The sequence below is a fragment of the Physella acuta genome, unplaced genomic scaffold, assembly GCF_028476545.2.
Source record: "Physella acuta isolate Inbredline_101_S28 unplaced genomic scaffold, ASM2847654v3 ptg000164l, whole genome shotgun sequence".
Lineage (NCBI taxonomy): Eukaryota > Metazoa > Mollusca > Gastropoda > Physidae > Physella > Physella acuta.
In genome coordinates, this window is record NW_026731683.1 from 1,287,159 (window position 1) to 1,304,590 (window position 17,432).

At 39.0% G+C, this 17,432-nt stretch overlaps 1 protein-coding gene and 1 long non-coding RNA gene across 2 annotated transcripts; both read right to left on the reverse strand.

Moving 5' to 3' along the window:
* Positions 1-7,535: 7,535 nt before the first annotated feature.
* On the reverse strand, positions 7,536-9,597 carry LOC131935926 (sporozoite surface protein 2-like). Its single transcript, XM_059292669.1, has 2 exons — positions 9,566-9,597; positions 7,536-8,460 (listed from the first exon to the last, which is right to left on the reverse strand). Exons 1-2 carry the CDS (start codon positions 9,595-9,597, stop codon positions 7,536-7,538), a joined length of 957 nt encoding a protein of 318 aa, XP_059148652.1.
* Positions 9,598-12,585: 2,988 nt separating this feature from the next.
* LOC131935983 (uncharacterized) lies at positions 12,586-15,513 on the reverse strand. Its single transcript, XR_009386001.1, has 3 exons — positions 15,380-15,513; positions 14,011-14,074; positions 12,586-13,091 (listed from the first exon to the last, which is right to left on the reverse strand). It is a non-coding gene; the product is annotated as an uncharacterized LOC131935983 (long non-coding RNA).
* Between the last annotated feature and the right edge of the window lie 1,919 nt (positions 15,514-17,432).

Below are 17,432 nucleotides of genomic sequence, written 5' to 3' on the forward strand. Positions count from 1 at the left end.
CAAGAACTGAATAATATTAAGTGATCAACAAAATTACGTATTTTTGTTCCCATTTAAATATTTTAACTATCGAAAATAACTAATAATAATTAAGCAAAGATATTTTTTTAAACAAAAAAAAAAGACCAACAATATGTTTATACTAGTTAAAAATCACAAACACATTTTTTTCATTAACAGACTTTATTAACAAGCTGCGAACAGTTTGATATTGACGACCAATATTGATCAGGTATTACATAACCTGAGTAATCAAAGGTACCATCAAACAAAGTAAAGATGTGAGATGTTATATATTTACATGTCAAATATTTTTCGGTGATTTCGTTTTTATACAATGATAGTCTATGGCAAAGCTCAAGATGAGTTGTGTTGGTTTTAAATGCAGTGTAAAGTTTGAAACAAACACCAAACTGTGGGGTGGGGGAGGGGGATGTGTGAACAGATGAGGTTTAACATGTTTTTTTTTTACATAATCAATAAGCGCCTTGACCTTGGCCTTGACCTCCAAAAAACGCCCGGCTGAGCATGAGACTCCACACCTGGTCGTTACCTCCAGACATGATGAGTCACGGCATGAGGGAGCCGAAACCTCCCCCCTGCCCCTGGCCGCCGGAGGTGGAGCTTAGCAGTAGCCATGGGAACATCTGGTCATACTGGGCTGGGAGAATAGAAATAGTAGTTAGTTCTTCTTGCATTTTTAATGAGCAAAATAAGATCTTACTAACAAGTATAAGAGTAACAAGAATTTGTCTACATTTGGCCCCTACAGATTAGACAAAACAAGACTGTGATGGTAGGCCTGCTTGTTGTTATTATTTGTCCATTTTTATGAATAGACTAATAAGAAACATATCATTCTAGTTACTTAACTGAACTGGAAGATTTTTTAACAACTTTTAATAAAACTAAGGTTTCTGTTTTAAAAAAATTGGCCTATAATTTTTATTTTTTCAGTTAATTTATGGTGCCTTATAGAAACGGCCCACGATAGAACACCCCCGACAAAGCTTATACAATATATATAAATATTGTTATACAGTAAGCTTTATATATAAAATGCAGGTTTGTTTTTTATCAGTTAAATATTTGCCTATTAAAACAAATTCCGATTTATTTTTTTATGTGTCCGATCCAAATCGGCCATTATAGAAAAGGCCCGTCAATGTGGAGCCTTTTGTCTGGAGTGGTTATGTCGGAGCCACATTGATGCGACCTTTTTGTCGGGAGTCTTTCTTTCCTATTTCCTATTGACTAAATATGTGGTAATAAATATTAAATTGTTTACTTGCTTCCATCCCTTCTACGGATTATAATAACTAACGTTCTAAAATTTTAAACCGCAAATATTTGGTAATTTTGAGTCTTTTAAAATTTCAACCTAAAGTATATTTATCAATTATTTACCTTGAACGGCGAATAAAAGCGTCAAGCACACAGCTACAAATAAAATCATGCTTGAATCCATTCAGTAATTTGTGATCTCTACAATTGAGTTATCTGCCCCTTCTAAGTTCGTGGTTGACGATCGCACTGTTATCTTCCAACTGTTACCTTCCCTTTTATTACCGAAAAAAGCAATTTTTTATTATATTTTAATTAGTAATCTTCTATCCAATTTGATAAAAAAAATTCAATATTCTTGCTTTGTCGTCCAAAATCTATCACAGTGTCCAATTTCAGTTCAATCGAACAATGGGTAGTGGGTTATATTAATATTCCAAGATTGGCGGAGTCACACACACATACGCACACACGCACGCACGCACAGCCACACACTCAGACACACACGCACACAGACACACACACACCGACACATACATACACTCACGGACGTACGTTGTGAGTCAAATAAAGCCTTTAATAACCAACGTTGGTGAGTTTGGCGTGAAAAACATAAGGTGTTGAAACCCGTGGCGTCTTGCTGTCCAGATGTTTCAACTGTGTGATTGTATCTTGCCACCTCTTTGTTCGAGGGCCTGTTTAGTGTTTCTTTTGTAGAGTGACTTTGTGTTGGCCAATTTAGTGTGTCTTTTGTAGAGTGACTTTGTTCCAAGTGTTGGCCAGTTCAGTGGCGTAGCGAGGTCGGGTGTCACCCGGTGCGGCACTTAATGGTGTCACCCCCCCAGAGGCATAGAGACCCTTCCCAGGGACAAACTTTCAAATTTTCGATTTGCACCCCCCCCTCAAACTTTCGATTTGCACCCCCCCCCCTCGAGTTTTCGATTTGCACCCCCCCCCCCTCAAACTTTCGATTTGCACCCCCCCTCGAGTTTTTCTCTATATATTTTGCTATTTTTTGCCTTGGTGTCACCCCCCTAAATGGTGTCACCCGGTGCGGTCCGCACCCCCCGCCCCCCCCTCGCTACGCCCCTGGGCCAGTTTAGTGTTTCTTTTGTAGAGTGAGTTTGTTCCAAATGTTGGCCAATTTAGTGTGTCTTTTGTAGAGTGAGTTTGTTCCAAATGTTGGCCAATTTAGTGTGTCTTTTGTAGAGTGAGTTTGTTCCAAATGTTGGCCAATTTAGTGTGTCTTTTGTAGAGTGAGTTTGTTCCAAATGTTGGCCAATTTAGTGTGTCTTTTGTAGAGTGACTTTGTTCCAAATGTTGGCCAATTTAGTGTTTCTTTTGTAGAGTGACTTTGTTCCAAATGTTAGCCAATTTAGTGTCTTTTGTAGAGTGACTGAAGTGAAAGCATCGATCTGTATTAATGTTGGCTGTGTGACTATCTTAGCGTCAGAAGTACCTTCGTTATCAATAAACCCAAACAAATGAAATAAGTTAGTCCTAACTTAAAAGTATAATATATAATACTAACAAAACTAAAATAAAGTACAATACAACAAACTAATAAACTGCAAATCCAAAGAAAACAACAAAAATTCTACTAGAACTTAAGACATTTCAACTTTTTTGACATTCAGCTAATTGCCATTTTTACAAGATTTTATTTCAAGCTTTTATTGAACTTGCTTCTTCTGTCTCTCTGTCTGTCTGTCTGTCTGTCTGCGTGTCTGTCTTTCTGTCTTTGTGTCTTTGTGTCTTTGTATCTTTGTGTCTGTCTGTCTGTCTTTCTGTCTTTCTGTCTTTTTGTCTTTCTGTCTTTCTGTCTTTCTGTCTTTCTGTCTGTCTTTCTGTCTTTCTGTCTTTCTGTCTTTCTGTCTTTCTGTCTTTCTGTCTTTCTGTCTTTCTGTCTTTCTGTCTTTCTGTCTTTCTGTCTTTCTGTCTGTCTGTCTTTCTGTCTTTCTGTCTGTCTGTTAGTCTGTCTGTTAGTCTGTCTGTCTGTCTGTCTGTCTGTCTGTCTGTCTGTCTGTCTGTCTGTCTGTCCGTCCGTCCGTCCGTCCGTCCGTCCGTCCGTCCGTCCGTCCGTCCGTCCGTCCGTCCGTCCGTCCGTCTGTCTGTCTGTCTGTCTGTCTGTCTGTCTGTCTGTCTGTCTGTCTGTCTGCCTAGCCTGCCTAGCCTGCCTGCCTGCCTGTCTGTCTGTCTATCTGTCTGTCTGTCTGTCTGCCTGTCTGTCTGTCTGTCTGGTTTTTTTTTGTTTTTTTTGGTTTTTCTTATTAGTGTTTGTGGTTGTTGTGGCTGGTTTAGATTAGGTTGAATTTTATTTATATATCTTTTCAAAATATTTAATTGGACATTTAATCGGAAACTTAATATATGTATTTCCGAACCCGGGCAGCGCACGGTATTTGCCGCTTAATAAACACACAAGTCAGGTCCTTTACAGATGCGCTTTTTATAAAGGCCAGTGTATGGCCTTGCCGGGACGGCTACTTTACATAATGGCAACAAAAAGTTTTCGGGTCTGGCAAGTGTGTATACAATGTTTCAAGGCTGCTAAATTTACCAACTCAATACCTTCGTAATGAAAACCATCAACACGTTCGTTTTCGTACCTTACGCAGCATAGGGCCTCTAAATCTGTCCTCACTTCACTGTCTGCTGCCACTCTTTTCAGCTGTTCCCCATTTCTTCTTATGTTTTCAGCCTCCTCCTGAACTCTTGTAATACCATCATACCCCATTCATTTTTATACTTGACACTGCTAATTGGTATTAAGATAAAATTTCAACATAATTGAGAATAAACTTTATAATTATTTAGAAATCAGTATATCATTTAATTAAACAAAATATCTTGTTTTAAATAACATTGTTGATATATCTGTTTTTGGAATTTCCCGAAATCGACGAAACAAATGATGATAATAAAGGCTGACTGAAGTTCAGATTGCTAACTGCTGGGAATATAACTAGAAACCTGAGTACCATTCGTCAATGTCAACATAGGATGGCAATAGAGGTCATACTGAGCTTCACCTGCTTGGTATATATTATATGAAGTATATTGTTCAGTATCAACCTTTTTGGTATATGGGCCTATTATATCTAAAGTTTAGATTAAACACGTGTCGTATTGTTATTTCGAATTACATTTAAATAGTTGACAAAAAGTAAAACAAAGTTAGTCTAAAGTTGGTTTAACTTATGGTTAAATATAATTGTTGCTCTTGTGATTAAATATAATCTTTGCTCTTGTGGTTAAACATAATCTTTGCTCTTGTTGTTAAATATAATCTTTGCTCCTGTGGTTAAATATAATCTTTGCTCTTTAAAAAACACACCACTTGTAGTCTTAAATAATCCGGGGGAAAACATGTGTACAGTCTCAAAAGTACATTTATTTTAATAATCAGGTTCTAAATTATTCATCTTTAAACATTTTTCAAATTTTAAGTGCTCCGTTTTAACTGTTCTTCAAGACATTAGAGTTGAACTAGCAAGCAGTCATAGGAGACAGGATACATCTCCGTCGATCTAACTCTTTCATTCATCACTGCTTGTTAAATATTCATTAAGACATTAGACGCGTACTTGCAAGCAGCTAGATAAAACACGATAAATCTCAGTCCAATCTAACACTCATCATCACTTGTATAAAGCTTTATCAGTTGAACAAATATTTGACACTTACAAACGTCATCTTGTAGATAAACATTATTTTAAAATATCGTGCTTGTCTGGTGAACTACATGCTAGTTGTTCCACCATGTACCTTTAGTTCGTCCCGTTAACTAGATCTTTCATCATGTACCTCTAGTTTGTTAGTTTGTCCCTTTAACTTGATGGTAGAATTTCCTCCCCCACATTTGTCATGTCATGTTTGACGTTTATCATCGTTGATGAGTGTAGGCGTATATTTCATGCCGTCTGTCCACAAAACAGTTTTATTTCTTTTCACTGAGATGTAACATGCACAAAAAGATTAACAAAGATATTTACATGACAGCAACAATCACAAAAAGATTAACAAACATATTTAGGTGGCAGCTGTAATCACAAAAAGATGAACTGGCGTATTTTATGTGACAGAAACATAATACTTTTAGCTTGCGGTACCTTGTTTACAAAAGCTGTTAACAAGAATTATAATTGTAGTGAGTTAGATCACTTCTCCCCATGTCTAGCGAAACAAGTGAAGGCCATTGTTATGTAGAGGCGTAACTAGCGGGTGTGTTGAGGGGGGGGGGGGGGGGGCGTCCTAGGCATCAATACGAACGAGGGTGCCAAAATGGGTAAATAACAGTGAGTTCTAACTCAGGTCTACGCCATCCCGTATTAGTATATTGTACAATGTAGTAAAAATATGAAAGCACTGCGAGTGTAACCGTAAATGTTAATTTAATTATAAACTCCAAATTAATGTTGCTATGCGACATACAACTTACTAAATAATAGCTGGATGTTAAAACATGGAGCAAAAGATTTAAAAATCTCAAGTCTTGTGACCTCGCCAAATTTCTCAGCAACTCTTCCGTCAGTTTGACGAGTGTTGCTATGGTTATTATTTATGTCCGTCTGGTGTTTCAGTCCTGATCACCAGGGGATGACCTATGTCAGCAGACGACAGCCTTAAGATGATGACGGTAATCCTGGAGTCTTTGAATGCCAGCTTAAGACGCCTCACGTGGTCTGCTTGAGATCTTACAACATAATCTCTAAATCTGCTGGGTAAAATATTTAACTGATTTGCATAATAGATGGCGGTTTAATCTTGAAGCTAGTTTTTTTTTCACACATACCAAACGTAGGTTAAAGGTCTATAACCTCAAACTCATGTCTTTTTATTTTTATAATAAAACAATTTTAACCAGTAGAGTCCTTGTTATGTCCTTGGTTTTTTTTTCTCTTTGTTTATGTTCTTGAGTCGATGTTTAGAATTACCTACATAGCCGCCACATTAGTTTAAGAATACATTGAACAAATTAAAATGTACGCAAGAAATATTTTTTTTTATAAAACAATGTTAACCGGTTGCGTTAATGCTATTGCCTTGATTTTTTTGTCCCTTTGTTGAGTCAGTGATCAAGCATAGCCTCATGGCGGCTATTTTAGTTTTAAAATACATTGAACAACTGGAACGCAAGAAATAAACGTGTCGAGTGAAAGTCGAGAACATGGCTGTCCAACTCGCGGTTTGATGATCAGATGTTGTCCACTTTGATACTTCATCTTTCACTGTCGTCTGCGCTTGTAGACCAGAGTTTCTTACAGGCATCTCTACAGGGGGGGGGGGGTTTGCCCCATCCCGGAGCCTGTCCACTGCCCCCCCCCCCCCTCCCGGGAGAAATCGAAAAGTTATGATTTGTATAAATACTGTATACTTAAATCGCCCTTCCCCTTTCCAAAGTTTCAAAAGCCCCCTCTTCTGAGAAAAAAGTCTGAAAGAAACCCTAATGTCGACAGGTCTCAGTGTCCCGATCTAGAGCCCATATAACTCTCATAAGCGACCATGTTCTTGAGTATACCTAGCATGTTCATTCGCGGTCAAATGTGGAGTTTTTAATCAAAATATTACTGAAAAACGTCTTCTCTCTTTTATAGGATGTACACCTTTGTAATGAACAATTTAGTCTACCCTATATAACCTATAAACTTACAAACATGACCATATAAACTTGTACCATAGAAAGTTATTATTATTACATTCATCAACTAATGATTACAAGCAGAGCCACGAACCTACTGCAGGTTTACATATAACCAACAACCTCCAAAATTGTGTGCACTTCTCCACCCGTATCAATACAACACACTATTTGCCTGTCACGCCAAGTTTATAAAACAGTTTAATTAACATCACGTGCTAATTACTGTTTACACCGTCACGCCCCACTCGTTACGTAAGAAGATTTTTTAAAGTGTAAACTATTGACCCACTTAAAGACAGCCTAATCCATCTCACGGTTTTCCTACAGTACTGCCTACATCTTAATGTATGTTAGATGAAAGGGAGTTATTTCCCTTGTAAGACACAAAACATCGTTACCTCCCCTACTTGACAAGACAATATGGTGTTTAGTGTTAGTAAACAAATCAAACATGAGTGCATCGCTACAAGTAAACATGTTTATTTCCCTTTGTTCTTTACATAACCTGATTAGGATCTGACGTAATATTACCATCATGAGATAAGTAGAACATATTACATCAGTGAATTCCTAGTTGACCAAAAGATTAAATGACATCAACATGTTTTTAAGTCACGATAAAAATTGTCAACAAAAATAACCTCTTTACTGCAGGGAAACTGTTGGCTAATTTTCCAGTAACGTAAACCCCAGGTTTATTTTTAACTGTCCAATCAGGAAACGAGATGCGCGTTTCCTCTTGAGTTATTAATGTCGTGTGGACGTCTTTAGTAACAAGGGTGACACGGAAATAGATCAAACGCCTGGGACTGTTGTTGGTGTCATACTCTTCAGTCTGGCTGGGACTGTTGTTAGTGTCATACTCTTCAGTCTGGCTGGGACTGTTGTTAGTGTCATACTCTTCAGTCTGGCTGGCACTGTTGTTAGTGTCATACTCTTCAGTCTGGCTGGGACTGTTGTTAGTGTCATACTCTTCAGGCTGGCTGGGACTGTTGTTAGTGTCATACTCTTCAGTCTGGCTGGGACTGTTGTTAGTGTCATACTCTTCAGGCTGGCTGGGACTGTTGTTAGTGTCATACTCTTCAGTCTGGCTGGGACTGTTGTTAGTGTCATACTCTTCAGTCTGGCTGGGACTGTTGTTAGTGTCATACTCTTCAGGCTGACTGGGACTGTTGTTAGTGTCATACTCTTCAGGCTGGCTGGGACTGTTGTTAGTGTCATACTCTTCAGTCTGGCTGGGACTGTTGTTAGTGTCATACTCTTCAGTCTGGCTGGGACTGTTGTTAGTGTCATACTTTTCAGTCTGGCTGGGACTGTTGTTAGTGTCATACTCTTCAGGCTGACTGGGACTGTTGTTAGTGTCATACTCTTCAGGCTGACTGGGACTGTTGTTAGTGTCATACTCTTCAGGCTGACTGGGACTGTTGTTAGTGTCATACTCTTCAGGCTGACTGGGACTGTTGTTAGTGTCATACTCTTCAGGCTGGCTGGGACTGTTGTTAGTGTCATACTCTTCAGGCTGGCTCCATTTCCTGTAATACACGAGGTTAAGTGCTCATCTGGGCGCAGAGGCGTAGCGACCCTTCCCGGCGCCCGGGGACAAACTTGTCGATTCGCACCCCCCCCCCCTCTCAAACTTTCGATTTGCACCCCGCCACTCAAAATTTCGATTTGCACACCCCCCTCCTCAAACTTGTCGATTTGCACCCCCCTCTCAAACTTTCGATTTGCACCCCCCCCCCCTCTCAAACTTTCGATTTGCACACCCCCCTCCTCAAACTTTCAATTTGCACCCCTCTCAACCTTTCAATTTATTTTTCCAACCCATTTTGGCGCCCCCTAGGGTCGGCGCCCGGGGACATATGTCCCCCCCCCCCCCTCGCTACGCTACTGTCTGGGCGCAGTTAATTTAGTGAAACACTGGACCAATAAGTCCAGGAACACAAAATATTAGTTGTTCCAAAGTTCCTAGTTCAAGTTCCAAGCTAGGAATTCTGGAGCAGGAATTTTTCTAGAAATTTTTCTACAGGGGGAGGGGGAATTTTAAACCCCGCTAGGGGGTTCAATTAAAGTATATATTTAATATTCTAATTAGGGAGGGTGGGTGGTGGTGGACGAGATCTGTGGAGATATCTAAAAGAAATCGTGGTCTCCAGTTTAGAATCTCAAGTTTGGAAACTTCGAGTCATGTTCAGATTAGAAATTCACGGGTGCAGGAGTCTACAGATGGCGCCACAGTCGACTATAGCAGGCACTACACCCTACCCCAGCCGTTCGTTACATGCCGTTACACGACCACCTATACAATGTCGACACTACTAACTCCACCACCCTCCACCCTCTCTTCTAAACCAGAAAAACTTACTGAAAACCTGTTTCCGTTCACTAGAATTTTCATTATGTTGCAACAATCAATTTTCATGTTCTCTCTCACTCAGTAATGGCTAATCACCTACATCTATCAAATACAACTTGTGTAGTTTTAATAATACAATGTAATCGTATTTTCTAGAAACAGCCAACGGAGACGTTCTCTTTGTTTTTTTAGCACATTCAGTCAAGCTAACCGTTGACATGCATTAACCCGCGTTTTGCCTAATACCGTACTGTATAGACTTATATCGAAGTTTTACGTACCTCGGTGGAGATTGAAGCTTATTAGTCGGCATGACATATAGCCACAATTTGCGCTTATGAATTATGTAATTAAAACAGTTGTATTGGCTCACTTGTCACCTGATATCATACATATAACAAATAATGCGTCTATCAAACCGCCCATGTTACTGTATGCGTGTTAGGGGTGGTTTAAAAAGTTGGAGAAAATTAATTTTCTATGACTGACAGATGTGACAGATTTTAACTGAAGGTGAAACTTAAGTCACACTAAGGTCACTGCACTTAAACTAGGTTAGTACCAACCAGTAGACAGTGCAGTCATTTTTCCTTGCTTTAACTAAACGTGATTTAAAACATTCGAGAATATTCTGTTTTCTTGTTGTTTTATGTTGTTTGTTGTGTTTTGTTATTTTTTTAATGGGGTGGGGGGTCATGACAATAATATTTTGACACAGGAAAAAAAGGAATAAATTGTACATTTCGCTACTGTTTAAATAATAAAATAACCTACCTGCAAATGCTGGACTACTAAAGATATTTGTATTCAACTCCAGTTTTTTTCTAAACAAGCGTTATGACTCCATAATAGGTCAGGTGACTGTGAGAATGTCAACAATGTTAGAAGTGTATACATCACTTTGGGTGGTACACCTTGTTTACCCCCTCCTCCTTCTCCCTCATATTTTATTTACTGCCGCCTCATAATGTATGCATTCTACCATGACATAAACATAAACAACAGGTCACCATACGTGAGTTGATGTCAGCGTCATACATCTTGACGTTTAGCGCACATTATTAACCTACTATAACTTAAGAAAGTAGGGGGTGGTAGGACATTCATGAGTCCATCCAGCTCTAATAGGTACCCGAGTTTGTGGGACATTCATGAGTTCACCCAGCTCTGATAGTCCACTACTCGAGTTGGTGGGACATTCATGAGTCCACCAAGTTCTGATGGGTACCCGAGTTCTCGAAAGTAAAGGAGGCTGGGCATAATGCTGACCGCGCCATCTCATCCTATACTTTATCTGCATTTGGATCATTCGGTCAGAAAGGGTTACTTAACTTTATTTTTTACATAATGTTCCCTAAGAGTTGTTTATTTCTCGTCAGACTAAATAGGTCAAGGCTAGGGTCGGTGAAGTCCAAAAAAAGCTCACAAAAGAGTTACAATAGAAGAATGTTTTAATATCGACATGACATACAGTAGTAGACGATTGAGTGCCCCACTGGAAACTGGATTTTAATGTAGCATTCAACTCAAGCCTCAAGCGCACGATATGTATGTTCAAGTTTCTTCATTCCGACTTGAACGCTAATCTGGGTTTTCTACCATTTGAAATTAAAAAAAATTTTAAATTGCAACCAACTTAGGCTGCACTTTCACATACATAATCTTGACTTCTTCTGGTATCAGTAACTTGAATGTTATAACAGAAGGTATTTTATGAAATCATTTTTTTAAATAAATAACTTTGCTGGTTTTGGCAAGTTTCAAGCCAGTTGTGGATTCTATACCTACTGTTAGGGAAATATTTACATGGTTTTGTTGGTTTGTTTCATTCAGTATCTGCCTGTGTCGACGACTTAGTTCCTTGTAACCTTAGTTTGAACACCTAACTAAATATAACTACTGTAAAGAAAACTACATTTGATTTAAAAGACATTCCTAGTATAGGTAAACAAATAATTTGTTTCAATTCATGTGCTCTATACATTGTAAATACTGCCTTGGTATGTTTACTGATATATTCCTAAAGGATTTAAGTATGTAAAATAGTTGTTTTAGGATTATCAAAATTTTGAAGTTGAAAGAGACGCGAGCACTTCATCGCCAACAACTTGACCTAGTATGGATATAACACCACTGGTTTTTAGTTTATTGTATATGTATGCGTGTGTCGCGTGCGTGTGTGTGGACGTGTGCAGTTGCTTATATTGTGGAGCGGGGTGGTGTATTTTTTTATTCTAAGCATAGCGGAAATCATTTTAATGAAAAGTCAATCAGAAAAAAATAATGGAACCGAATCCAAAACTCCATGACTCTGTTTTTGAAATGACAGAAGTCCAAGTCCAAGCATATGAAAATAAATTGTAAATCGCCCTCCATGATCAGGGGCGCTTTAAGACAGATGTAGTAGAGTTCATCTGTTTCTCTGAATTGAACATATAACGAATAGTGTTGGCAGCACTTTGACATCCGCCGTTACAGAGGCGTAGCGACCCTTCCCGGCGCCCGGGGACAAACTTTTCGATTTGCACCCCCCTCGAGATGTCGATTTGCACCCCCCCCTCAAACTTTCGATTTGCACCCCCCCCCCCTCAAGATTTCGATTTGCACCCCCCTCAAACTTTCGATTTGCACCCCCCTCAACCTTTCAATTTATTTTTCCAACCCATTTTGCGCCCCCTAAGGTCGGCGCCCGGGGACATATGTCCCCCCCCCCCTCCCCCTCGCTACGCTACTGCGCCGTTACTCTCTCCCACTTGCGTCAGGTTCCCGGGTTGAGTTAAATTTGTATAAAACATTATCTTTAGCGTCATTGTATCAAGATGATCTTTAGCGCCATTGTATCAAAGATTATCTTTAGCGTCTTTGTATCAAAGACTATTTTGAGTGTCCTTACTCTCAAAGTGACATTTAACATCAAAGATCTAAGACAGCTTTTGCATTTATTTTAAACAAAAATGATTGTCCGATTAATAAAACTGCATATGTTAGTTCATATTTAATTGTAAACACTTAAACTATTGAAAAACCACTATACCACCTCGGTATATATATAAAAAGTATGAGGGGGAGGGGTGCAAATCGAAAGTTTGAGGGGGGGGGTGCAAATCGAAAGTTTGAGGGGGGGGGGTGCAAATCAAAAGTTTGAGGGGGGGTGCAAATCGAAATTTTTGTTCCCGGGTAAAAATTGGAACCCCCCCCCCCCCCCTTGAGACGATTCTGGCTACGCCACCGCCACTAATAACAACCGAGCAAAAAAAAATTAAAAACAGACCAACAATATAATTGTTAAAAAGCAGGAATACATTTTTTTTATAATAGATTTTAATAACAACCTGCGAACAGTTTGATATTGACGACCAATATTGATCAGGTGTTACGTAACCTGAGGAATCAAATGTACCATCAAACAAAGTAAAGATGTGATATGTTATATATTTACATGTCAAATATATTTGTGATTTCGTTTTTATACAATGGTAGTCTATGGCAAAGCTCAACATGAGTTGTGTTGGGTATGAATGCAGTGTAAAGTTTTAAACAAACACCAAAGTGTGGAGTAGGGGAGGGGGGATGTGTGAACAGATGAGGTTTATCACGTTTTTTTACATAATCAATAAGCGCCTTGACCTTGGCCTTGACCTCCAAAAAGCGCTCGGCTGAGCATGAGGGTAGGGAAGAGACTCCGCACCTGGTCGTTACCCCCAGACATGAGGAGCCATGGCATGAGGGAGCCGAAACCTCCCCCCTGACCCTGGCCGCCTGACATGGAGCTTAACAGTAGCCATGGGAACATCTGGTCATACTGGGCTGGGAGAATAGAAATAGTAGTTAGTTCCCCTTGTATTCATAATGAGCAAAATAAGATCTTATTAAAAAGTATTAAAGAATCAAGAAGAATATGTCGACACTCTGGCCCCTACAGTATATGACAAAACAAGACTGTGTTGTATAAACTGATGGTTGACCTGCTTTTTGTCGTCATTATTTGTCCATTTTTTTGTGAATAGACTAGTTATTTAAACATACTCAACATATACAATACAAAAATGTTTTTTTTTTCAATAACTAATAACAAAACTTAAGTTTCTGTTTTTACAAAAGTGGCCGATAATTTCTCTTTTATTCTGATAGTTTATGGTGCCCTATCAAAACGGCCCATTATAGAACACCCCCGACAAAACGGCCAACTGATTGGTTTCCGGTAAAATAACCTCATCATATAAGCCCAGACCAAAAAACTTCGCATTACGCCGTATTAATAGTGACGTTAGCGGGTAGTTGTTGACCAGAGTTACATTGTCGTGGACCCTTTTATCTTGAGTACTAACGTCTGGGGTACTGATGTCTGTAGCAGTAATGTCTGTAGCCGCATTAATGAAGCCTTACTGTCGTGAGCTCAACTCTCGGTTTCCGTACTGACGGTACGGGAATTTTTATCGTAAGCCTTTTCGACGTCGGCGATTTATCGGGTCAATTTCGTCAGGGTCATTTTGTCGGGAATATTTTGTAAACGACGGCTTTGGACCGCGCACTTTTATTTAAAACGTGTTGCGTTGTTCATTAATTGTAAAGTGTTTACTGATCTCCGATCTTTTTCGAAACGGAGTATAATACTGTGCTCATTTAGAATGTTAATAACAAACCATCTAAACTTTTAAACAGAAGATAATTTGCCATTGTAAGTACTCTAAAACTTAAACTTTGTGTAGAACTATGTATTGTTTACCTTGTACAGAAAATAAAAGCGACATGCACACAGCGGCGACCAAAATCATGCTGGAAGTCTTCATCTGAGGAAACACAAAAGTTCTCATTAGTTCGGCCCGTACCTGCTGTATGGGTATATCATTATTTATGTGAAAAAAGGTTTTTTTTTATGAAGAAACTTAAATAATTCAGTAAATAATCCCAGCAGTGTTTCTTCCAGACTTTTTTCTCCAGGGGATGGGGGGGGGGGGGGCACTTGATATTTTCGGGAGGGGGGGAGGTCAACATTTTCCGGGGGGGGGGGGGGGGGTAGACTTTCGAAGAGATGCCTGGAAGAAACTCTAAATCCCAGTTGATAGTTATTGTCAGTCTCTATATTTCGGGCCTAGATAGATGGGGATTTAAAGTTTAAAGACTCAGCCTGTTAGAGTGAAGAACACAGTGCCAGGCAATGCAGCCTTAGTGTTTGTCCATAAATGGCGTCACGCTCCAAAGGGGGAGGTATAAATCGTACCAAACAGCGTGAGGTCATTTACGGACGACACCCCCCCCCCACCCTTCCATAGTGGAACAGCACACTGTCGCCCTGACAATGTTAACATGGGTATAAACTAATTGCCGCGAATTAAAAGCATTAGGATTAGATTTGGTTAAAAATTGCTGAAATAAATTTAGCAAGAAAACAGAACGCCCATGATTGAAGACTTTTAATGCAGGGTTTATTTTAGACATTTTCCCCCGGGCGGGGTGGGGCAGTTCAAGCTCCCGGGGGGAGGGGAGTCGCGCACAGTGATTAAAGTATATATTTTCTACATAAATTGTATATAAGAGGCACCATCATTTAATCTTTCTGATAAACACTGCAAACTTTTTATTTTAAGGATGTGTTTAACTTTAAGCATGGTGAAATTGGTGGTGGCCAATGAAGGGGGTGATGTATACATTTTTTGTTTGTTGGCGCTCTTGCTTTTTTTTGTGTGTGTGGGGGTATAACTTTGGATTTGAAATTATATTATCTAACTCATATCCTTGCGGTTACAGTATCTGGTTGATAAACCTGCGCGTAGAGAATAGACCTTACTAAATAACTTTCGCGTATGTCACTGACAAATTATACAACTAATTTTAAAAATGCGATGCTTATAAAAAAAATACTGCACATTATTATTTTATTCACTCGCCGATGTGCGAGGTGAACATTCAATACATGGAATGGAAACAATTTGAAAATGGATTCAACATCTTGGTTTAGTAACCAATCACAAATACCTTGATCTAACATTGTACATGTTGATTTTTTTAAAACGTTTTTGTAAAGTTTGATTTTATTTATTATACATCTATATTGACCTATGTATATCACCTTAATGCATCACGTGAGAACTTACCTTCGTGTCTTGGTATATATCCTCACCAGAAGGTGACCAGTAACACAATGGGAGTTAATTTAGCTGGATGTTTCTATATGTGACACGAGTGGTGTCCCTTATATAGTCAGGTGACCACCGGCAGGGGCAGCCCCACCCGTCAGTAGACAAGGACAAATGAGTGAACATTGTCTGGTGACAGTGATTTGTGACACTAAGACAATATCCTTGTGCTAGATTTGTGTCTCGAGGCTTGGTGACTAGACCAGCGGTAATGAAGGTACAGTCAGGTAGAGAAACTCCACGTCCAAACCATGGGTTAACACAGAGGCGTAGCGAGGGGGGGGGGGTGCGGACTTCACCGGGTGACACCATTTAGGGGGGGGGGGGTGATACCAAGGCAAAAAATAGAAAAATATAGAGAGAAAAACTTGAGGGGGGGTGTGCAAATCGAGAGTTTGAGGGGGGGGGGGGGTGCAAATCGAAAATTTGAGGGGGGGGGGTGCAAATCGAAAATTTGAAAGTTTGTCCCCGGGAAGGGTCGCTATGCCTCTGGGGGGTGACACCATTAAGTGCCGCACCGGGTGACACCCGACCTCGCTACGCCACTGGGTTAACAAGGGTCACTTAATGTGTTGTCATTGGTAGAAACATATCCTGAACACGGGCTTTAAGATAGCTTTAAAGGTGTAAATTAAGTATTTAAAACTGCAGTTATTTTGTATTCAAATTTAAATCGAAGGTGTGATAGGTCTTGGTACATGAGAGGTGGGACATAGGGGGTAGAGTGTTTCTTTCGTGCATCTCTTCGTCTACCGCCCCCACCCTCGAACGAAAAAGAATTTAAATAGAAAGTAAATACTTTTATCAATGTCCGCTTCCCCCCCCCAACCGAAACTTTAGCCCCCCCCCCCCCTCCACCCCGCCACACACACACACGCACACATCAAGTGAAAAAAGTCTGAAACAAAGAAATACGTATCGTATTCGAGCGAGAAGCGGAATACACAAATACGTGCTTATGATGTTTATATATATATATATATATATATATATATATATATATATATATATATATATATATATATATATATATATATATATATATATATATATATATATATATATATATATATATATATATATATATATATATATATATATATATATATATATGTGTGTGTGTGTGTGTGTGTGTGTGTGTGTGTATGCGTGTGTGTGTGTGTGCGCGTGTGTGCGCCTGTGTGTGTGTGTCTGTGTGTAAGCTTTTTTTTATAGAATATAGTCTATGGGATTTTTTTTTAAAGTTAGTGCCTAATCGTACACCTAGACCATTTAAACACACTAATTAGGATGTAAGAAAGACGAAAGACGCGACGTTTTAGAATATTCATGTTTTTGAGTGGAATAATTCGTAGTTTTTTTATGGCAAAAGAAAGGGTTAAAAACTGTTGCCATCATATAGATAATTACTTTAAAATCTTATAAAGTAGCTAAACACTATTCGTTTTTCCAAAAATATTTTGTCTACAATCATAAATGCTAAAGTATTACAGCATAATCAGAGTTGTATAAAGCAAGCTTTTCAATGTAAAAGTAAATCAATCGGAATAATAGCCTACAAATAACTAAAATAACGGTCTTACATTTCAGTGCATGCAGTTTTTAATTAGCTATTGACTTTTGGTGTTCTTTAAAGTTAATTTTTTCACATAATGAGAAGGAATGGGTTAGATCACTGTATTGCTCATACACTTTTTACTGGTAATTGCAAAAACAATATTCACAGAGGTGATTTTAGTTATGTGTGCAAATGTTGGGTCATTCACTAGCACATGATTTTAGTTATGTGTGCAAATGTTGGGTCATTCACTAGCACATGATTTTAGTTATGTGTGCAAATGTTGGGTCATTCACTAGCACATGATTTTAGTTATGTGTGCAAATGTTGGGTCATTCACTAGCACATGATTTTAATTATGTGTGCAAATGCTGGGTCATTCACTAGCACATGATTTTAGTTATGTGTGCAAATGTTGGGTCATTCACTAGCACAAGATTTTAGTTATGTGTG

Excerpts from the sequence above, each read along its gene's own strand:
- LOC131935926 (XM_059292669.1), bottom strand. The coding sequence starts at position 9,597 with ATGCCGACTAATAAGCTTCAATCTCCACCGAG. Across the intron at positions 8,461-9,565 it reads AAGCTTCAATCTCCACCGAG|GAAATGGAGCCAGCCTGAAG; the intron begins GTACGTAAAACT and ends CGTGTATTACAG.